Source organism: Callorhinus ursinus, unplaced genomic scaffold (assembly GCF_003265705.2).
Source record: "Callorhinus ursinus isolate GAN/ISIS: 27379988/994484 unplaced genomic scaffold, GSC_fseal_2.0 scaffold5, whole genome shotgun sequence".
Taxonomy (NCBI): Eukaryota; Metazoa; Chordata; class Mammalia; order Carnivora; family Otariidae; genus Callorhinus; species Callorhinus ursinus.
Window position 1 is genome coordinate 46026776 of NW_027397067.1, and position 21441 is coordinate 46048216.

At 39.3% G+C, this 21441-nt stretch overlaps 1 protein-coding gene across 7 annotated transcripts in view; it reads left to right on the forward strand.

Moving 5' to 3' along the window:
• VPS13B (vacuolar protein sorting 13 homolog B) overlaps positions 1-21441 on the forward strand; it is a 746502-nt gene that overhangs the window by 600729 nt on the left and 124332 nt on the right. For all 7 annotated transcript variants that reach the window (XM_025870900.2, XM_073893015.1, XM_073893019.1 and 4 more), the window contains 2 exons: positions 2387-2594; positions 3074-3258. In XM_025870900.2, the coding sequence (XP_025726685.1) occupies positions 2387-2594; positions 3074-3258 (393 nt within the window). The remainder of the gene's footprint in view (positions 1-2386; positions 2595-3073; positions 3259-21441) is intronic.

Sequence of the window (21441 nt, forward strand, 5' to 3'; positions counted from 1 at the left end):
CACACACACACACACACACACACACACACACACACACACACACACACCCTCAAAACCCTGTACCCATTAGCATTCATTCCCCATTACCCTCTAATTCTCTCCCTAGGTGTAGGCAACTACTAATACATTTTATGACTCCATATTTGACTGTTCTAGACATTTCATGTAAATGGAATCATATAATCTGGTCTTTTGTGACTGGCTTCTTTAACTTAGCATAGTGTTTTCAAGGTTCATCCATATTGTAGCAGGTGCCAATACTTTGTTCCCCTTTTTTTTTTTAAAGATCTTATTTATTTATTTGACACATAGAGAGAGAGAGAGTACAAGCAGGGGGAGCTGCATGCAGAGGGAGAAGCATGTTCCCCGCTGAGCAAGGAGCCTGATGCGAGGCTCTATCCCAGGACCCCAGGATCATGACTGAGCTGAAGGCAGACGCTTAACCAACTGAGTCACCCAGGCACCCCTACTTTGTTCCTTTTTATGGGCCAAATAATATTCCATTATATGGCCATACCACATTTATCTATTTATCAATTGATGGACATTTGGATTCTTTCCACCTTTTGGGTATTATGAATGATGCTGCTAGGAACATTTGTGTACAAGCTGTTGTGTGGACATATGTTTTCATTTCTCGTGGATATGACTAGGAGTAGAATTGCTTGCTGGGTCATTAAACGTTTTTCTAATTATAGACTTTTCTACAAAGTAGTCAACTTGTCTCAAGCACTGTGCCATCAGCAGTATATAATAACCATTTGCCAATGGCAGGTTCTTTAGATATTATAACATTTGATGATTAACACTTGATATATAATCAATTGCAGCATTTTATGCATTTGATTTATAGCCATGTATGGACTGTGTGAGGATATTCAACTTATTTCTTGGTAACTTTCTATTTGGATAGATGTGAATGTATTTTTTATATGATTTGATGTCCCCCAAGTTTGACATAAATCCAAAAATCTTGAGAAATTCACAATTACATAAAATGGAAATGACTAATTTGTTAATAATGGAGGCATATTATATATGAATTTCTTGTTTTCATCTAAAAGTTGTGTTGCCTTGACTTTTTCACCAGTTTTTTTACTGACGGGAAGATGTGAAAGGATTCTAATAACTTACTGCTTTGTATTGCTTTGGAGATTTTCAGGATCTATCAGAAATCTTCATGTATTTAACAATAAGCATGTGATTTCATGTTGTTTTATCAACAGTATTAACTGTATTACCATTTTCCCAAGACAGCAAAGTAACTCCTCATTAAAATCAACAATAAGACAAAAACATAGTATATTATCTCTACATTATAAAGTCACTGTCTCTTGACAATTTAAAGCCCAGAGCACAGTGTTCAACTCCCCAGCTTGACTTTTTACTTATCTCTATTTTTCAGGATCCAGTAAAAATAAGATTGATGAGAACACAGTAGACTTAGTATCACATCTCTTACCTTTATTTCTGTTGCCTTAATTCCAGAGAGCAGGACCCAAACTTAGGTTTAAAATTTACCCACAGGTATAGGGTTATTTTTTTCTACATCTTTATATTTTTTCTATTTTCAGTGTTAATCTGGTTCTCTTAAAAGTAATGGTTGTATTGCCTTTATCCAATATATACAAACAAATGTAACATTATTTGCATTTTGAGTCCTCTGACATTAATCATTATTACCCACGGGTCATACTTCTGTTATGGACTAGTAACCCTTCACATGCAGAGAAAAGAGAATTTGATCCTCTTTATTACAGAAAACACCAAGGCCCTTGTTCTGAAACTCTACCGTATCTCCTCTGTGGTTGATTCTCAGGGGCTGTGGAATACTGTATGTTGGCACATTCTCGCTAAACACAGAAGTTGGGAGCCGCCTGAGTTCAAGTTCATTGAGCATCTTCCCTTTCTTTTTCTCTGAAGAGTAAAAGTGCAAAGAAAGGAACCTTATAATTAAGAGGTGTTTATTTAAACTCATGACAAAATGTAGGGAGCTATTCCACAAGGTTATTATTATTCTTTTAAAAACATTTTGGCCTAGAAGATCTTCATTGCCTTCTCTCAAACTCTAATAGGTATTGTTTTCTCACTTAGCTAAGTTAACTCATAAACATTACCTCACACAAACATAATTTCATTGGTAATTCAGCACTGAAAATTGTTATTCTCACGATATATGATGTAATTGATTTTCTTGTTTTTATATATTTATTCAAGTAGTAGAATTTCATCCCATAGGTCAATTACTTAGAAACTATAGTTATTGTCAATAATTAAATTGAACGTAATTATGGTCTTGCATTAATTCAAGTATGATTGTGCCTAATTATCCTCATGAAATGTTTGTATTTAAAAGCCACTGAAATTTTTTGTATGATTCTTAAAGGTTTTCTGGGGTCAAGAACATTTGAACTGTTTAGTTCTTCTACATGAATTACTCAGTGGATACCTTAAAGAGGGGGGAAATTTTGAAGCGCAAGTTCCTGAAGCAGTGTCCCAAATGCCGTCTCCTATAGAAAAGAACCAGATGTTTAAAAGTGAACAAAGTTCAGATGACCTACGGACAGGCCTATTCCAGTATGTACGAGATGCTGGTAAGTAGCAACAGCTTCAGTATGAGAGAGAGTTTTAACTGCACATTCACTAAATAGCACATCAAGATCACTTGAAAAGTACATTAATACCTGCAGGACAAAAATAGTACATTACAAACAAACTGAGAGTTCTGGAGGGGAAGGGGGTGGGGGATGGATTAGCCTGGTGATGGGTATTAAAGAGGGCACGTACTGCATGGAGCACTGGGTGTTATGCACAAACAATGAAAATGGAACACTACATCAAAAACTAATGGTGTAATATATGGTGATTAACATAACATAATAAAAAAAATAGTACATTACCATTCAGTCTGTCTTAGGGAAAATTCTTAATTTGTTCCTGTCTCAAACCAATTAAAAATGGCCAGCCAGCTTCTTTACATTCTTATCTTTTATCCTCATAATGTTCTCTTTCTGTAATAAATCAACATGTTTCCTTTCAAAAGCATGCAATTAATTATTTTTTCCTTTAACAGAACCTTTGAAAATGCCTGGTGTCTATGAAGTCTTGTTTTACAATGAAACTGAAGATAGCTCAGGGATGATGTTATGGAGATATCCAGAACCTAGAGTGCTCACCCTTGTACGGATAACTCCTGTGCCCTTCAATACCACAGAGGATCCGGATATTAGCACAGCAGACCTTGGGGATATGCTACAGGTAGGTAATGACTGTTCATTTTAAATAAAAGCATTGTGAAAAAGTCCTGATTAGATACCAGGAAAAAAGATTAGAGGGGCACCTGGGTGGCTCAGTTAGTTAAGCATCTGACTTCGGCTCAGGTCATGATCCCAGGGTCCTGGGATCGAGTCCCACATTAGGCTCCCTGCTCAGCGGGGAGCCTGCTTCTCCCTCTGCCTCTACGTGCCACTCCCCCTGCTTGTGCTCTCCCTCTCTCTCTGACAGATAAATTAATAAAATCTTTAAAAATAATAAAAAAAGATAAGAACATACCTATTTTTCCCATCAATAGTATCAGAAAGAAGTACACACAAATACATATACATATGTATGTATACACACCCACAAAAGAGAAATTTTAAAATAGGGAATAATGTAATTCAGATTCATGATTCATGGCAATTTTGAGAGTTCTCAATTCTACTCTTAGCCCTTTATAGGAGGTTATGTTCCATGTTCTGAGTGTAATGGGACAGCTGTCATTCAGGTCACCATTTTCCAAATACCATGTGCTCACACTCTTCAGCATTTCTAGAACTGCCTTATGAAATAAAATATGTTCACATAAGGCCAGAATGGATGACTCAGTTTTCGTCTTCATTTCCAGAGCTGAGAATGGTCTCGGACTTGAAGTGGCTGATAGGAAAACTGTCTAACCCGTGGTCGTATTCCATATGACTTTGTGAAAGTTTGTTGCTTGTCATTTCCCTAAGTTTAATGTCAGTGTCACTGAGGCTATCACTACATTATTTTTCCGCTTATCAATATTCTACAGAGTTGATTTCTCCAAAAATTTGTTTTCCTCTTAGTTTTCCACATATCACTAGATCACACAAACTCAGCACAGTGAGGTTGCTCTCTTTCCCTGACTTCCCACATCTAATGCATCAACAAGTCCTGTCAGTTCTGCCCCCAAAATATGTCCCTATTCCATCTACTTCCCTCTTTTTACTGGTACAACCTGAGTCCAGGCTGCCCCCTCCCTCTTCCCTGCCACAGTAGCTTCCGACTTGGTCTCAATGATTCTATTCTTGACTCCCTGTAATGCATTTCCAAATAGCAGCTAAAGTGATCTTTTAAAAAATGTAGATCAGGTCACATCACTCCTCTTAGAACCTGATGGTGCCTTCCTCTACTTCTTAGAACAAAATTCAACCATCTTGCTGTGGCCTGTAAGGACCTATGATGTGTGCCTTGCCCACCTCACTGACTTGGTCTCATGCCAGTCTCCCCATTCCTTACTAGGCTCCAGCCATACTGGTTGAGTATACCACTTGACAGTCATTTCTCTTGCTCTCTTCCCCAACTTTGTCAGTCAGGTACCAACTCAAATGTCCTATCATGGCTGGTTCACTACCACTTCTTTATTCTAAATTACATTACCTTGTTTTACTTTTGTCATAGCTCTTATTACTATTTAGAATTATAGTATGCATTTATTTATTTACTTGCTCATGGTCTTTCTGTCTCTACCATTAGAAAATAAGCTCCTTGGGGCGCCTGAGTAGCTCAGTCAGTTAAGCATCCAACTCTTGATTATGGCTCAGGTCATGATCTCAGGGTCCTGCAATCGAGCCCTGCACTGAGCTATGTGCTCAGCAGGGATTCCGCTTGGATTCTCTCTTGCCCTCTCCCTTTGCCCCTCCCCCACTCATGTGCATGCACGCTCTCTCTCTCTCTAAAATAAATAAATCTAAAAAGAAAAGAAAAGCTCCTTGTATTTCTTGATCACTTTTATCTAGCACTTGGTACACAGAGATATTCACCAATTTTTTCTTTTTCTTTTTTTTGTTTTTTAGAGGGAGAAGGTGCAGGGTGGCGGGGGGGGGGAGAGAATCTTAAGCAGGCTCCATCCCCAGTGGGGAGCCCAACATGGGGCTCGATCTCACAACCCGGAGATCATGACCATGCCAAAATCAAGAGTCGGATGCTCAACCAACCAAGCCACCCAGATGCCCTCCCCAATTTTTTTAATGAGTGCTCTGAAATTTTTTTTTTTGAGACTTATTTATTTGAGAGAGAGAGAGAGAGCATGGGGGAGAGGGGCAGAGGGAGAGAGAGTCTTAAGCAGACTCCGTGCCAAATCCAGTTTGAATCCAAAATTCGTATTAACATATTAGCATATTAACATTGACATATTATATTCTTATTTAATTCTTGTTTTAATTTTTGATTATAATATATTTAGTCAGATGTTCACCTTCTGAACTGATAACAATAAAATGTGTCATCGTTTTGTCAAGTAAACCTGAGTGTGCAGAACTATCTGATTTGCCAAGATGTCAGCAGTCTTTAATTTGATTTTTTTTTCCTGTGATGAGAATTTTTAAAATCTACTCTCTTACCAACTCTGCTTTGATTCTTTAAATCCTTAAATTTGTTTCCCTTCCTATTAATATCATATTCAGGATTACCTTCTCTACCGGCATTCTTGGATTATTTTGGCTAAGTAAAATAGCAACATCTTTGAATACTACTGCCTTATTAGACTTGCCCAAATGCAGAACGTCTTTAGTGTATGTTCATTCAAAATGAAAATACTCCTATGTCAAAGTTTCAGCATCATGTAAGGGCTTCTTTGTAACTGCTTTTTGGGTCCATATTTATAACTCAATGTTAACTAACATAAGTCTTATAACTCTTAGTGGTAGTATTATGCCAGTTGTATTAAATGATGCATTTGAGATAGTACATTCGCTAGTAACATGTTCTTTATCTTCTCATGGACATTGGGGAAGGCAGAAGAACCTTCTGGTTAAGAGGATAAACTCTAGCCAGAATGCTCGATGTCACCTTAGGCAAGTAACTTAATCTCTCAGCCTCGCGTCTTTTGTTTTGCTTTTTTTTTTTTTTCCATAATAAAATGAGGCTATTAATAATGTGATGATTATAGGAAGGAATGTTTGAAAGACACATCGAACAATGCCTGGCATACAGCGTGTGCTATGTAATATTTAAGGATGAGTATTACCAATTACTACCCTGGTGATAATTGTCAAAAGTCTTTTCATCAAATAGAAGCATAGGCTAGACCAGAGAGAGTGGGGGCTGGTGATTCTACAGACCAGCTGGAGTAGTCCAGGAGAGCTGGGACGGTCCCAGGGTCTAGACAGTGGATTTGTCACATAAGCACAGCACTGCATGAAGGAAGCCTAGCAGGGGGCAACAGGCAAAGCGTTGGTATCAGAGAGGTTTCACATCTTATTGGAGAGATAGGAACTGTGAGTTGTGGGCAGAGTTCAAAGACAGGGATGCTGGTCTAAGAAGCAAGAGAGGCTTGACCTCCTGTGAGTTGAAAGGGAGAGCTTGATCGCAGCAGTAAGAACACCCAGAATCAAAAACGTGTGGAAGAATAAAGCAGGACTGGCAGAAGGTTGCCTTGCAGCTGAGCTCCTGGTCTGATCCTTATGTTCCCCTGACGAGGAGCAGAATTTGACCCAGGGGTTGGGGTGAGCCTCATTGGTAGAAATAACTCTCTGGGTTGCAATCTTAGAACTGTACAAACTATTTTGTTTCCTTGGAGCTTCTGTGGAGAACATTGAAAATATGTTGCATGAATCACAGCTTTGATTCAATATGACAGCTTTTTCCTTGAGCACTTGCAGTGCCAGACCTTGGACTTGCTTCTGGGAATTCAGCTCCTCAACTGAATGCTGGAGTTAATGTTATTTACCTTTCAGAGATGTTACAAGAATTGAGTGAAATATTATAGCTAAAACAAATAAATGCCTTACACATAGTGAGCTTTCAATAAATGTTCATTTCTTTCCCTCCACTCCTTCACAAGCAAATGTCTGGGCCACTAGAAGAACCTTCTAAAGAGAATTCCAGCCTTTGGTCTCTCTTCCTTCAAGCTATCCTACTAAGTTCTTCAAGGAACAGGTGGATTGTATCAGTTCCTTGAGAAAAGCTTTCAATGATCCTGTCACCCTGGTAGACTGACCTTGAGGGCCCTGCATAACCTCTCCACCCCCACCCAGCTTTACCTTTCACTCCCTTACACATGATCTACCCTCTAGTCAAACCGACCTGTCCAGCATTTACCAAAGCTGCCAGTGACAGCCCACTTCCATACCACTCCCTCTTCATTTGAATCTTCCCTTTCTCTGCTGAAATCCTACCTGCACTTCCAAACAGCCCGTATGCCCTCAACACCATGAAGCCTTACCTAGATGCCATCTCCATACATATTACCCCCTTCCTCTGTAGTCTGTGACACTCCATAGCAGCACTTTTATGCTATTTCTTACCTTATTCCTCACATTTATATTATGTGTTCGTATCTTGTCTCCTAGATTGTAGGTTTCCGAAAGCAGTGATTGTATCAAATCTGTCATCCTGTCCCTTCTAGTGTCCACTGCCCTGGAGAGATGCTCAGTATATCAAATGGATGAATGAATGCATGAATGTCCATGTTTCTATTTTGTATTACTCAAAAGTCTTACATTGCTTGTCATAATTTTGTGGGGCTGTTGAATGAGTTTTGGTTTTGCAAACTGAATTATGTCAAGATGCATCGTGTTATGCTTCACTGGTATTATCTACCATAAACACATAGTCTAATGTCATTACATTACATAGGCTTTTGGTGAGATCATTGAATATACTGCCAAGCCCCTGCCCCCTGGACAGAGGCTAGTTCTTTAATACAAAGATAAGTTAATCTCTTTGGTTTTAGTCCTAAAAACAGAATCAAGTTTGGTTGACTTTTTCCTTGAGGACCGTTTAGTTCATAAAAAACTGACCTTATAGAGTTCACTTATACAGAACCCTCACATTTGTCTGTTCATATATCTTTCCATGATTGATAATGACATTTATAAATAGGCTTCCCATATGAGTTTATGGAATTTATTTTGCAAGTGTAATGAAAAATATGGAAAACATGTTTATAATATTAAATCAAACTAACCATAGGTTCTGCATAAAGACCCTGAAATTAATGTTCACAGAAAGCAAAAGGAGCTTATTTTATGGTCAGTTTATAATTTCATCAGGTTAAATTTGAAATATTAGCCGTATACTTAGGTATCAATAAGATTACAACTTGTAGGGTAGAATAATGCCGTCAACCTAGAAGGAATATTGTATCATTTTAATGAGCTTAAATGTCAGAATTTCTGGCACTGTGTCTGGCACATTCTAAGTTTTCCTTTCCTCATCTTGTTGTATACACTGCCTACTCAGGATTCAATTTTGGAAATACACATGTACCCAGATTGTAAAATTTTAATCCATTTTTGGAGTAAAATTGATAATGGATATTTTAATTCTCACACAGATCTGTCATGGTACTTGTTTTTATTCTCTCCATACTGCATTTTTCTTGTTTCATATTTATTTTCATTTATGTGTTGCACTAAATTTTTAGGTATCTTCATTTGGTATGTGAGATAGGCCAAACTAAATATCATCTTTCCTCAAGGATCTTAAGAGTATAAATAAAGCTTAAGCATTACAATTCAAGACAAACACTAAGGGGGTGGAATCACTGAAGCAATTTAAACAGAGTAGAAGCAAACTTAAAGGAGTGAATTGGAAGATAAGTTTGGCGTTGCTAACATACAGTGTAGATTAAAGGAAAAGATGTAAAAGCTAAAGTCAGGAATTCCTCTAATGTAAGAAACATCTAGGGTGTACATAAAATTCCTGGTGTTAAACTTGGAAGAGAAGGATGGGGCACCTGGGTGGCTCAGATCGTTAAGCATCTGCCTTCAGCTCAGGTCATGATCGCAGGGTCCTGGGATCGAGTCCCGCATTGGGTTCCCTGCTCTGTGGGGAGCCTGCTTCTCCCTCTCTCTCTGCTTGCTGCTTTGCCTACTTATGCTCTTCCTCTTCTCTCTCTCTCCGTCCAATAAATAAATAAAATCTTTAAAAAAAAAAGTCAAAGGAGAAGGAAAGAAAATGTTTAAGTAATCTGAGGAAAAATTAACACAGGTTCACAAAAGTTTACACCAAAGAAATTAAACAGATACTTAGATTCAGATATATACCTTCAGAAAATGTGAATATAATTAACAAATGAGATAAACATCTCTGTCATTTTTATTTCCACTTCATAGCATTTCTCCCCAACAAAGAATTATTTGATATCTTCTCCATCTAGCGTAGGGTACTACAATGTATAGGCAATGAGGGCATAAAGACATTGATCTGTCCCTACTCTTACAAGGTTTATAATCTACTTGAAAAAAGAGGGCATAATTGCATATGCAAACTCATAAGATAGAAGAGCTAAATATAAAGATAGACCCACACATTTATATGGGAAGAATCATGTAATTTGGGGAATTCTGACATCTGAAAAGTAAACTGAATTAATCGGGAACAAAATTGACTTGTGACAAAAGCTGTATGATTTCATAGCACTTTCTCAGTTAAGAAGGCATTTTCCAGCTTGAGAATTTGATGCAGACTTCTTATAGGAAAAAAAAACATGACTAGAGTCCATAAACGATATCTTCACAAGGATAACAGGAAGGAAAAAGACAAAAGCAAGCTGTGTCATTTGTTTATTTCTGGTGGAGAAGGAGAACAGTAAGCCAAAGAAATCAGTGCACTCATGTAGGGTTCGTTTTTGTTTATTCAGTTCAAAAGTCAGGGAAATTAGTTTTTAAAGTAACACTAGTTGATTATAAAAATCAAATGGAAACCACATTGGAAGAATAATGAAGAAAAAGTTACATACTTGGAAACCAAGGAGAATCTAAATGGTTGAGATCTGGGTTATTTTTGCTCCAATGTGTTATGATCATCTCAGTGTTTTACACCCAGAACTGTGCTAGATGCTTTGCATAATAACCTCAGTAAATCTCATTTTATTCTGTGAGGTGTGCATTATCCCCACTTAATAAGTGAGGAAACTGAGGCCAGGAGAAATTAACTTGTCTTGAATTATGAAACTTAAAAATGGGAAAGCCACAGGTGCCTGGGTGGCTCAGTTGGTTAAGCGACTGCCTTCGGCTCAGGTCATGATCCTGGAGTCCTGGGATCGAGTCCTGCATCGGGCTCCCTGCTCGGCAGGGAGTCTGCTTCTCCCTCTGACCCTCTTCCCTCTCGTGCTATCTGTCTCTCATTCTCTCTCTCAAATAAATAAATAAAATCTTTAAAAAAAAAATGGGAGAGCCAGAATTTTATCCCAGGTCTTCCTGACTCCAAAACCTATGTTTTTTACCCTCTTTGTAAAACATCAGGATAATAATACCGTAGATGATACATTCGCGTGATAGTGAGCTACTCTGTTGAGAAATGTGGAAAGAAGGAAAATAAAATTACCCTTTTACTTCAAACTATTAAAGCATGAAATCATGAATCTGACCCCAAATATGCAAAATAACCTTAAATAAAAGGACTCCTAGACACACAAGATGGATTGGATATTAAGATATCTAAAGAAAGAATGTTTCCTTCAGAAGGAAAACTGGTCAGCTCTAGAAGCCTAGGAAGGTCACGGAAGCATTTGTTGGCAGAAGCTCTCCTGGCAGCATCCAAAGAAATGGTGCCCAAGTGTCTAGTTCACCTGGTAGCTAAATCCCCTTCATGGAGACGAATATAGCAGCTGTCAGATCTCTGTGTCTAACATTCAAATCATCTGACTACCCAAACAACCTCCTAAAACTTTGGCTCCCAAAGCAATCTGTCTACAGAGAGAGTATCATACATTGCTCAGGCCAGCATCAGTATCCAGGCTCCTGGCAGTTATACATCTCATGGTAAATTAATAACTTGGCATCTGGTTTATATATCAGTCTCTAGTGAACTTTGTTGCATGACTCAGCATTCCTAAGTGCTAGGACACCATGGAAATTTTCTGAGACTGCAAGACCAATGGCCAGATCTTGAATCATGGCGAATCCATCATATTGAGTACCCTCTTGTGGCACCTGCCTGCCCAGTATGCTGGTCTTTCCCAGATGATGTCTCTGTTGTGCATTGTGTCATAAACATTTCCAAACAAAATTCTACTCTCACTACCACCCTGAAGAGTTGTGAGAAGTAGATAGGATGTATATAAAGCATCCAGTCTTACATAGTTTGGGGCTTAGTAAATTATTATTACAACACACAGTAAATGGTAGCTGCTGTGAGTATCAGCATTACCATCATCGTCGTCGAATCCATTGATCAAAGAACATGGACCCTACTGTGTTAGACTAAGAAAGCCCTGTTTTCTGAGAAAGACTTTTTTTGTATTTATAGCCTGTTAATGTCCTAACAGTTGGTGGGAATGCGGGTTGTACCTGTGATTAATAGCATGCTTTCACTGACAGAGACTGGTTGCTGTAAGAGGAACTACCTTCCCAAAGCTACATGGTCAGCCCCTCCGAGGTAGCCTGTCAGCTGCAGTCCTCCAGGTTGCAGGTAGCAGAAACCCCACTGAAGCTGACTTAAAGAAAAATGGAGGGATCTAGTATCAAGACACAGTGGGGAGTCCTAGAAGCCAAGGGCAGCTGGCCTCTCAAAAACGAGGCCAGGAATGGAAGATAGGAACCCACGGGGGGAGTATTTACACACTATCACTTTTCTCTGCTTCTTTCCCTATGTTTGCTTCATTCTTCCTTTTCAGCAAACTAGCTTTCCTCCTGCTTCTCAGGCCAGCTGGTAGTCTCCCCACAATTCCCAGAGTCACATTTACAAGCCCAACCTCCGGTCCAGTTCCACATTCCTCATCCACCTAGAGGGGTGTCAGGTGCTCTTGGGTCGTTCAACTGTGGCCATGGGGTGGAGTCACATTCACCAACATGGCTGTGAAGTAGGGGTCATTGTGAGCTTGGCAGATACCCCCCAAAAGGGATCCATCCATTCTATGTCGGATCTCTCTTACTGTTCTCGTGTTTTCACTCTGGCTAGTTTGGCCTAACTCATGCTCAGTACTGGCCTCACACTGTCAGCTGCTTCTTTCTGGTGACTGACTCTAAGGGTCTGCACAGCATATTCTGCTCTTCCAAGAGGGAAACCTTTTATATACGGTCTGTGGTGTTAGAGAAGCATCACCACGGGCAGAGGGTCTCTAGAAAGTCCGCCTCACTAAAAAAAACTTGACTCCTTTTTGCTATGGTTTTTCCAGCTTTTCTCTTTGCAGATATCTGACAGAGCTGTTTTCTCTTTCTACATCAAAGGCTGTCTGCATCTGGAGAAAAGCCTCATATCACTTCTTAAATCTTCTCATTGTCCTCTCCTAGCATCCTCCCAAAAAGCGATTCAGCAAGCTCCTATGTCTTAACTGACACATAGGAAATATTTTCTTGTCCCCCAAACGCTTAAAATCCATACCTTTTTTGGTCAGTCCTTCCTTTTTAAGGCAATGACTATGTAGCACATTAGCAGCTTCGCAAATTCTGTACAATCCCAGGTCTGATGATGTGTGAGAGCTTCACATATAAAACCATTTTCTGTTTTTGAAATCGAGTTTACAATGTGATGCTTCATGCCTGTAGCTTAGTGGCGATTAAATCATGTTTAGTTTTCTGATACTGTTTTACCTTACATATGTACCCACAAGTGGAACTAAAGCTTCACTAAACCTTATAGTTCGGTGGGTGTTATTGTTTTTCATAATTACATGGAGAAAATGTTTCAAGTCAGGCAGTGATACTCAATATTATCCAATAAATTAAAAACTAGACTTTTGCTGCTTTAAACTTGACTTTACAAGCTTCCTGTAATTCTAAAGCTCATGTACCTGATGAACGAAGGTTATGATATTAGCACCTGGTGACACGACATAAAAAAAAATCCTTCTGAGAGTTACTTGCAATCTAATATGATGTGCCTCTTCCACGCACAGCTTAAAAAGAATAAAAGGAAGTGTTCTTGGGTGTTTCTTTTCAGCTGTGTTGGGCGGTTCACTTATAACTGCAAAAATGTTCCCAGAATCCCGAGCCTTTTTATTTTATAAGCACCTCCTGCCCCCTGGCAGCTGTACTAATGTGTCCCAGAAGGCTTTGCTCCTATCCATCATCTTTAGGAGGGGTGCTCAAAGCCCAGATATGAGATTCATTATTGTTGAAATGCAGAAAGAAAAAAAAAAAGTCTTGGGGGCTTTAGAGAAGTAAGAGGCAGAGCCAGAGTCTTAGGAAATAAGGGAAAAGCAAAAGTCCTGTGTACCCAGTGGACACAGTAATAAATGGTTCTGAATGATGGGTCACAGGGCTGGATCGACTACTAAGTGTTCCACATCCAGAAGCATTGCCTCCTTTTTTGGACAAGGAGGGAGGAAACTGAAATAGAGTATTCCCTGAGTACACTTTTAATCATTCTGCCTTTGTGGTGTTGTAAAAGTAGGAAAAAGGGATCTAAGGATATATTGAAAAGAGCTCTGCTTGAAAATTTTGAAGTTAATGCAGGAAATACAGGTAAAAGGGCCTGGGTTAGGGCCATGAGAGGTGCAAAGGGTGACGGGGTTCTAGTTCTGCTCTCAAGGCATCTCTAGTCTTTTAGAAAAGGTAATAAGTACGTGAAATGAGGCAAGGTAGAACTGTGAAGTGCCAGAGAAGAAACACAGAGAACGTGCCTTTTTAAACAAGGAGAGCTTACATCAGCCTGGAAACATCAGGAAAAGACTTCATAGAGGAGATGGCAATTGAAGGACTCCCTGAAGGCTGAGGAGGGTCTCAACATAAAATGAAGGGAAAGGGGATATGAAGAAAAAATCAGTCTGAGCACAATTGCAAAATTGAATAAGAGAAGACATGACTTATATCTGGGAGGTGGCAAATAATCTGGTTTGACTAGCATAGGTTATACAAATGGGGGATTTGTGGAAGGGTGGTAAGCGGCAGACATGCATTTTTTGGTCCATGTCCTCCTTTCCATGGAGGGAAAGAGGAAGGCAACACATTTATTATGAACCTAGTACGTACCAGGCACCGAACTTGGCCTTTTCTATGTCATGTCCCAATGATTGGACTATGATGCTGCACAGTAGGTACTGTTGTCTCTACTTTAGAGCTGAGATAACTCAGGTTCTGAGAAGTATAATTTCCCCAAGAGCGCAAAGCAAGTAAGGAGCTAAAACCAGGACTCAAAGCTAGGTTTGTATGAATTTTTTTCCTCTGAGTTGTGTACCTTGACTCCTTTTAGATGGAGTTGTATTTGATTCAGTAGGCATTGGAGAACCCTTGGCAGTCCAGGCCTTTAGGTAAATTGATTTAGAAGTCTCGTAAAGAGTAGAATGTAGAAAGAGGAGCCCAAACGTGAGAAGACCTGCTGGGGGTCTCAGAGAGGAGACAACAGAAGCTATAAGCTGGAGCGGGGTCAGAGGCCGGGGGTGTGAGGAAAAAGAAGTGAATGGAGGAGACGCTATAGAGAAAGGCTACGTTCTTGGCAACTGATAGCGTAGTTTAATGACCGGGAGTAAGAGAAGTCATAGACGACTGCTAGATTCAAGATCAATAGGCAGTGTGATGAGACTGTTTACAAAATTTTTAGAAAAGAGCGTGTCATGCTAGGCATTATTCACTATGCTGAAGGCACTATTCAGAAATAGTGAAATCAGCTCTGCAGAGGTGAATGTTCTCGCCTTATCACAGGCAAGAAATCTGAGAATCTAAAAAATTAAATGAGTTGCCATGGGCCTCTTCTCCCTGAAAAGTGTGTGAATGAACATAGATTTAACACGCAATTTCAAGATACTTTATAGATTATAGATTCCTATAAAGTCTTTATGAATCCTTGAGGAGGAATCCCAGCAACACAGGAAAAACACTGTCAGAGCTACTGAGATCTGTGTCAGTTAGGATTGGGTTCAGATATGCGAGATAGAAAATGCCAACCGACAGCAACTTAAACAAAACCAGTGTTTCTTTTCCTGTCACACATGAGAACCGTCTGCAGGTAGGCAGGCTGGGACTGTCGGTATCTCCACAAGTCATGAGGGTCCAGGCATCTTCCTGCCTTCTGCTTCTTTTCTGTCCCCAGGCACTTGCTTTTCCTTCATGGTCCAACATGGCTGTGCAAGCTCTAAGCAGCTTGTCCCCATTCCAGCCACGAGAAGACGAAGGGAACAAAACAGAGCGTGCTTCCTCCCTTTAAGGATATTTTTTAGAACCCACGCTCTGCACGCTGTGCTGCCAGCATCCCAGAGTCCAGAACTGGGTCACCTGGCCACGCCGAGTGTAAGGGGAATTGGGGACTCATTTGCTGAGGAAAAAGGGAAGGAGAGCTGGTGAGGCAGGACAAGCAGGCCCTGCTGGCACCACCCGCTGTGACTCCCAGGGGTCCCCCCTGCTGTGCTGGCCAGCCCTGGGGCCCACTCCCACTTCTCACCTGCTGGGGAGTCATTGTCCCGTCTGTGAGGCAGTAGGAGAACTCGCTTTCTAGTTCACTAGTGAACTGTCTGCTGAAGCAGAATTTGTAGAGGAAACTGAAAAAGCGAATGAGATTTTAGATAGATACATAGGTAGATAGATGATAGATAGACAGAGAGTAGGTAGATAGTTTGAAATGCTAGCATTCCTTGCCCTTCAAAAACAAGAGATAGGGAAGGAATCTGTCAATAAGACATGCTTTTAAAATAAATGGAAAACATTTGCAAACTGGGAGAATAGTGAAGTCATTTTTGTCCTGTCACTTTATTTGGTGATAGAAATTTTATTTGTTTCTCTTTTCCTATTAAATACTGTTGCATTAAAAAGTGGGGGGGGGGGGAAGCATTTCCTTCTGGCAACAAAGAACTATGCCTAGCAATCAATGTGTTTGATGTTTACTGCTCAGCATGAAACATGTTTACTGCTCAGTATGAAAAATGTTTCATCTAAAAAAAAGAAAGGATAGTAAATATGAATGGATGGTCTGTTATCATCTTTTTATGAATTATCCTCCCCCAATAGAAGTATTTTTGCCCTGTGAAAGTCACATTAAACCCATTATTCATTAAGTATAAATTATTTCTTAAAAGCTACATTGTTGAAGAGAAACGAAAAATGCAGAAGGAAAAAAGTACAGAGAGGCAATATAGCCCATTTTTTAAGAACAAAAATTCTGGAACTGAAGTAGCTGGGTCCAGAGCCAAGTACCTTGGGCAAGATACATAACTTTTCTGTGCCTCAGCTTCCTTATATATAAATTAGGCATGATAATAGTCCATACCGCTTTGAGTTGCTAGGAAAAATAAATATCACTAGATGTAAAAAGCACTTAATGATAGTTTCTTGCACATAGTGCTTTATAAATGTTAGCAATTATTACTTTCCTCTAAGAGCTTACCATCTCCAGGTGCCAATTTGCCTCTTGTTCTGCCCTAGATTTTGAATGTTGGAGAAAAACTGAATTTTTATTACAAACTGTAAATTCTTTATCCCTTTACCCATCCTTTTCATAAAGGCATTGGCCTGAAAATTCATTTTTGTCATACATTTTCAACCATGCATGCCTTCCATTTTTTTACTCAACTCCTAGTTAGGAAAAAAGAAATTAAACTTGAGAACCTTGTATGTTTTGTAGCAACATCTTTAAATAGTACAACAAAATTAAGAATCTTGGTTCTCTCATGCTGCTCCACTTTTTTTTAGCAGCTTTACTGAGATACAATTCACATACCATACACTTCACCCACGTGAACGGTATCATTCAGTTCTTAATCTCTTCACAGACTTGTTCAGTCATCACCACAATCAATTTCAAAGCATTTTCATCATCTCAAAAAGAAACCTAGTGCCCTACAGCTATTACACTCTAGTCTCCCTAACCCCCAGCCCTAAACAACCACTAATTTACTTTCTGTGTCTACATATTTATCTATTCTGGACATTTTGTATGAATGGAATCATATAATTTGTGGTCTTTTGTGACTGGCTTCTGTCATTTAGCATGATGTTTTTGCAGTTCACTCATGTCATATCATCAGTATTTCATTCCTTTTTGTTGTCAAATAATATTCCATTGTATGGTTATACCACATCTTACTTACCATTCATCAGTTAAGGAAATTTGAATGTTAGCACTTTGTGAATCCTCATCTGCTTTACTTAGCCTCTGTTCTCTCCTACAAACTTGGACCAAAGGTGATGATGATGATTAATAATATTTACAAGGTGTTCCTATAAGCATTCTTTCAAAGAGCTTACAGTCCGAGCTTAATGAAACTAATACATCAGCAGCTATCACCCAGCACTGTGCATTAAGTTTTAATGAAAGTGCAGAGAAAGAAGTTAACATAGTAGTTGATGAGCTTGAAAAGTAGGCTTAAAGCCAGATAGTGGAGGGTTTTCAGTGACATTCTGAGACATTAAGCACTTTATTCTGTGAGAGTGGTCATTAAGGGTATCAAGCTAAGTAACGACCATGGCTGATTACAGCGGGGGAAAAATGAATTAGAGACTAGAGGTTGGGCTGCCTGGAGGCCTATTCAGAGCACTATCACTCAGCAATAATGAGAATGACAGTTGGAATGGGAAGGAGGAAATACACGTAAGAGAGAGACATCTGGAGGTAGAATAAATAGATTTTGATGTCTTGATGCAGACAATAGGAGGGGGAAATTAAATGACTCTAGCCTGAGTGACTGAATAGATGGAATACTTTTAATGGGGACTGGAAATGCCAGAGAAGAAATGGGGTAGTCTCGGGTTGTGGAAGAGATACTAAGCTCTGCGTTGAATACTTATAATGTATGATGTTAGAGGACTAATTATGATGAAATGCCTACCACAAGTTTGGGAATGTAGGAAGCCAATTCAGAAAAGGGTCAGGATATTTAAGAAATGGTTTAGCAAATCATCTCCATAGAAGTAAAAATTGAAGCCATGAAAGTGAAATAGGAAAAAGTCACACAGAGAGACTCTGGGTGAAGAGCTTAAAGATAAGAGCACTGAAAATAGAACCATGAGAAATCTCACTGTGTCCAGTAAATAAATAGTAGGTTAGGAATTGTGGTGGCTTGAATAGTGTCCCCCCCCCCAAATTCATTTCTACCCAGAACCTCAGAATGTGACTTTATTTGGAAATAAGGTTTTTGCAACTGTAATTAAGTTACAATGAAGTCATACTAGATTAGGGTGGGCCATAAGCCAATGATTGGTATCCTTATAAGTAGAGGGAAATTTGGACAGAGACAAATACAGGGGGAAAGGCCATGTGAAGACAGAGACAGAGGTTGAGGTGATACAGCCACATGCCAAGGAATACCAGGGATTGCCAGGAGCCACCAGAAACTGGGAAAAGGCAACGAAGGATTCTTCCCTACAGTCTTCAGTGGACCATGGCCCTGCCGACACCTTGAGTTTGGACTTCTGGCCTCTAGAACTGTGAGAATAAATTCCTGGTTTTTGTTGTTGTTGTTGTTGTTTAAAGGTTTATTTATTTTTGTTTTAGAGAGAGTGCACGAGCAGGGGGAAAGGCAGAGGGAGAGGCAGAGGGAGAGAAGCAGACTCCCAGCTGAGTGCAGAGCCCGATGTGGGGCAGGATCTCACAACCCCAAGACCATGACCTGAGCTGAACTCAAGAGTCAGTCGCTTAACCAACTGATGCCCCAAATTTCTTTTGTTTTAAACCAGCAAGTCTGTGGTAATTTGGTATGGAAGCTTCAGGAAACTCATGCAGGAATCAACAAAGAAGTAGTCAGAGAGAAAGGCCTAGGAGACAACAGTGTCATCAAATCCAGGCATAGTGAAAAGTTTGAGAAGTGTAGGGGATTCAGCAGTATCATGACTACTAACAGAGTACATGGTGCACTGGAAAAAAAGAAAGCTGTGAATTTGACAACTTGAGGTCACTGTTGATGTAGAAGCTTTAGTCACCAAGGCACCATGGCAGAGCCATTCCCCTACAATATCCCATCTCCTTCTTGGGTCTTGTGCTTGGGTCACGTTGAGATTAACTGTTTGACACTCTTACTACACCATAAGCTCCATGAGAACAGGGCCCTGTTCCTCATTCATCAGTGTTTCCCAGTTTCCTAGAGACTAGAATGTACTAGCTGCTTGGTAATCGTGGGGAAGGAATTGAAGGATAGAGAGAAGCTAGAAATTAGAAAAGAAGTTATTAATCTAGTTTATGCTTGGTTCTATGGAGGAAGTTATTGGTAGGAGGTCTTCTAATTAGAGAGTTGAGTGATAAGACTCATTCTTTAGAGATAGAAGATGTCAATTCTTTAAAAATGTCATGAGAGGGGCGCCTGGGTGGCTCAGTCAGTTAAGCGTCTGCCTTCGGCTCAGGTCATGATCCCAGGGTCCTGGGGTCAAGCCCCGCATCAGGCTCCCTGCTCAGCGGGGAGTCTGCTTCTCCCTCTCCCACTCCCCCTGCTTGTATTCCCTCTCTCACTGTGTCTCCCTCTGTCAAATAAATAAATAAATCTTAAAAAATAAATAGATAAATAAATAAAAATTAAAACATCATGAGATAACAAATGATAAAGCCTAAGTTTTGGTGTGTATCATCCATATGCTGTTGTATACTAGCCAACAAACTTTGATAAGCAGTAGCATGCCTAGAACAAAAAAGCGAAATTGGAAAAAGACCCTAAAGTTTCAGAATGGGAAGAGGTAACTTTTTTACTTTTCTTCCCCCCCCTCATTTATTATATTCCTATTTAGTGCAATCCATAGTGTCAAAAGCATTATATCATAATCTCACGTAATCCTCACAATGCTATAAGAACTATTACCATTCCCATTTTACAGATGAGGAAACTAAGGCCCAAAGAGATTAAAAACTTTCCCAAGGGCATACCACTGCTGAATAGCAAAGGGAGGATCCTTTCTCAGGCTTTTTGATTCTAGAATCTACATTCTTAACTACAGGGATGGAGATATTGTAGATTGGTGGGAAAAATCGATGTCATATTGATTTGGAGGTACTTCGGGGGGGTCCTCTTGAAGATGTCCTTCGTGAAACACACTTTCACATATAATCAGTGTTTCTTAAGTATTGCCTGTCTGTGGGATGGTCCAAAGCAGCAGCTTCCTCCAAACACAGACTCTTTGAAAACACCTCATATTTTCCATTCAGATTCTATATTTTACTCTATAATGCATTTTTATTAGCTTTACTCGTATAAAAGAGTATTCTATGTCATTATCTACACTATTCATTAATGGGAGAGATCCTTTTGCATTTTATAAAGTTGACCTAAGCCAGCGCGTGTGTCAGACAGTTTCACTGTCTCAGTGTCACAACGTTTTGAAAGCCTGGACTTACGTGAATAAGTAACTGCAGATGGCAACCATTTTTTCGCTGCTCTATCAGCCACATAGTGGTGAGTCACTGAGTGGAGATCTCAGAGTGCTGCCAAAAGCAGCTAAATAATATGTTGGTTTTAGGTTACTTATTAGAAGGAATTTTGGTAAGTGTGTTTTCTTGTTAACAGTTCTCTTGTCTATTGGACTGGAATGGTTTGCTTACCTGCAGTACAGGAGACAGCCTCTTTGAATTATCTCAAGGAAATAATACTCATCAAAGGGCATTTTCAGTGAAGAGAGATGACTGATGTGGTTCTTTGCTTTTGTGAGTGTTGCCATATTTAAGCTGAACCAGGATTCTCAAAGGACTCATTTTCACCACAACCAACTTCCTTAACACACTCTCAAACTTCATTTTACTGTACTGATCTTGCCATGTACATAAAGTGCATTCAGTTTTATATTTGTTGATTGAAAAATATTTAGCCTTAGGAAAATATTTGCTACATAAGCCAACTTAGAACCATTCTTTGAAAATAGACAATAATTCCATTAATCTTACCCATATTTTCCCCCTTTATCATGACCTCTTTTTTTCCTTCTGTGAAGAGAAATCAATTCCAAACATTGACTAGTAGCTTTTTCTCTTTAGCTAAGTCACAATATATCTGTGTAAAATAGCAAGTTTTCAAACTTGCTTCCTATTTCATTAAAAGTTTATCTTAAAAGATGAGGACTCAAATTAGTGATTTTTTTAATCTTTTTTAAAACTATTAAGCACATTAAGAAAATTCAGAGCTAAACTTGATGTAAGGTACTCTTAGTAATTGTTGTAGTTTGTTTAGTATATTCAGAATTAAAAAATGGTCTTCAAGAATCAACTTCCCCACAGCTTCTCCTATTGTAGAATAGGCTCCATCTAGATACACAACCCTACGTTTGTTCCCAAGCAATACTTTGATCTCTTTAAAATTTATATACAGTGTTGAAACTCATTAGTAGTTATTTTATTATGACTATAAAATAGACCTTCCTAAATACTCTC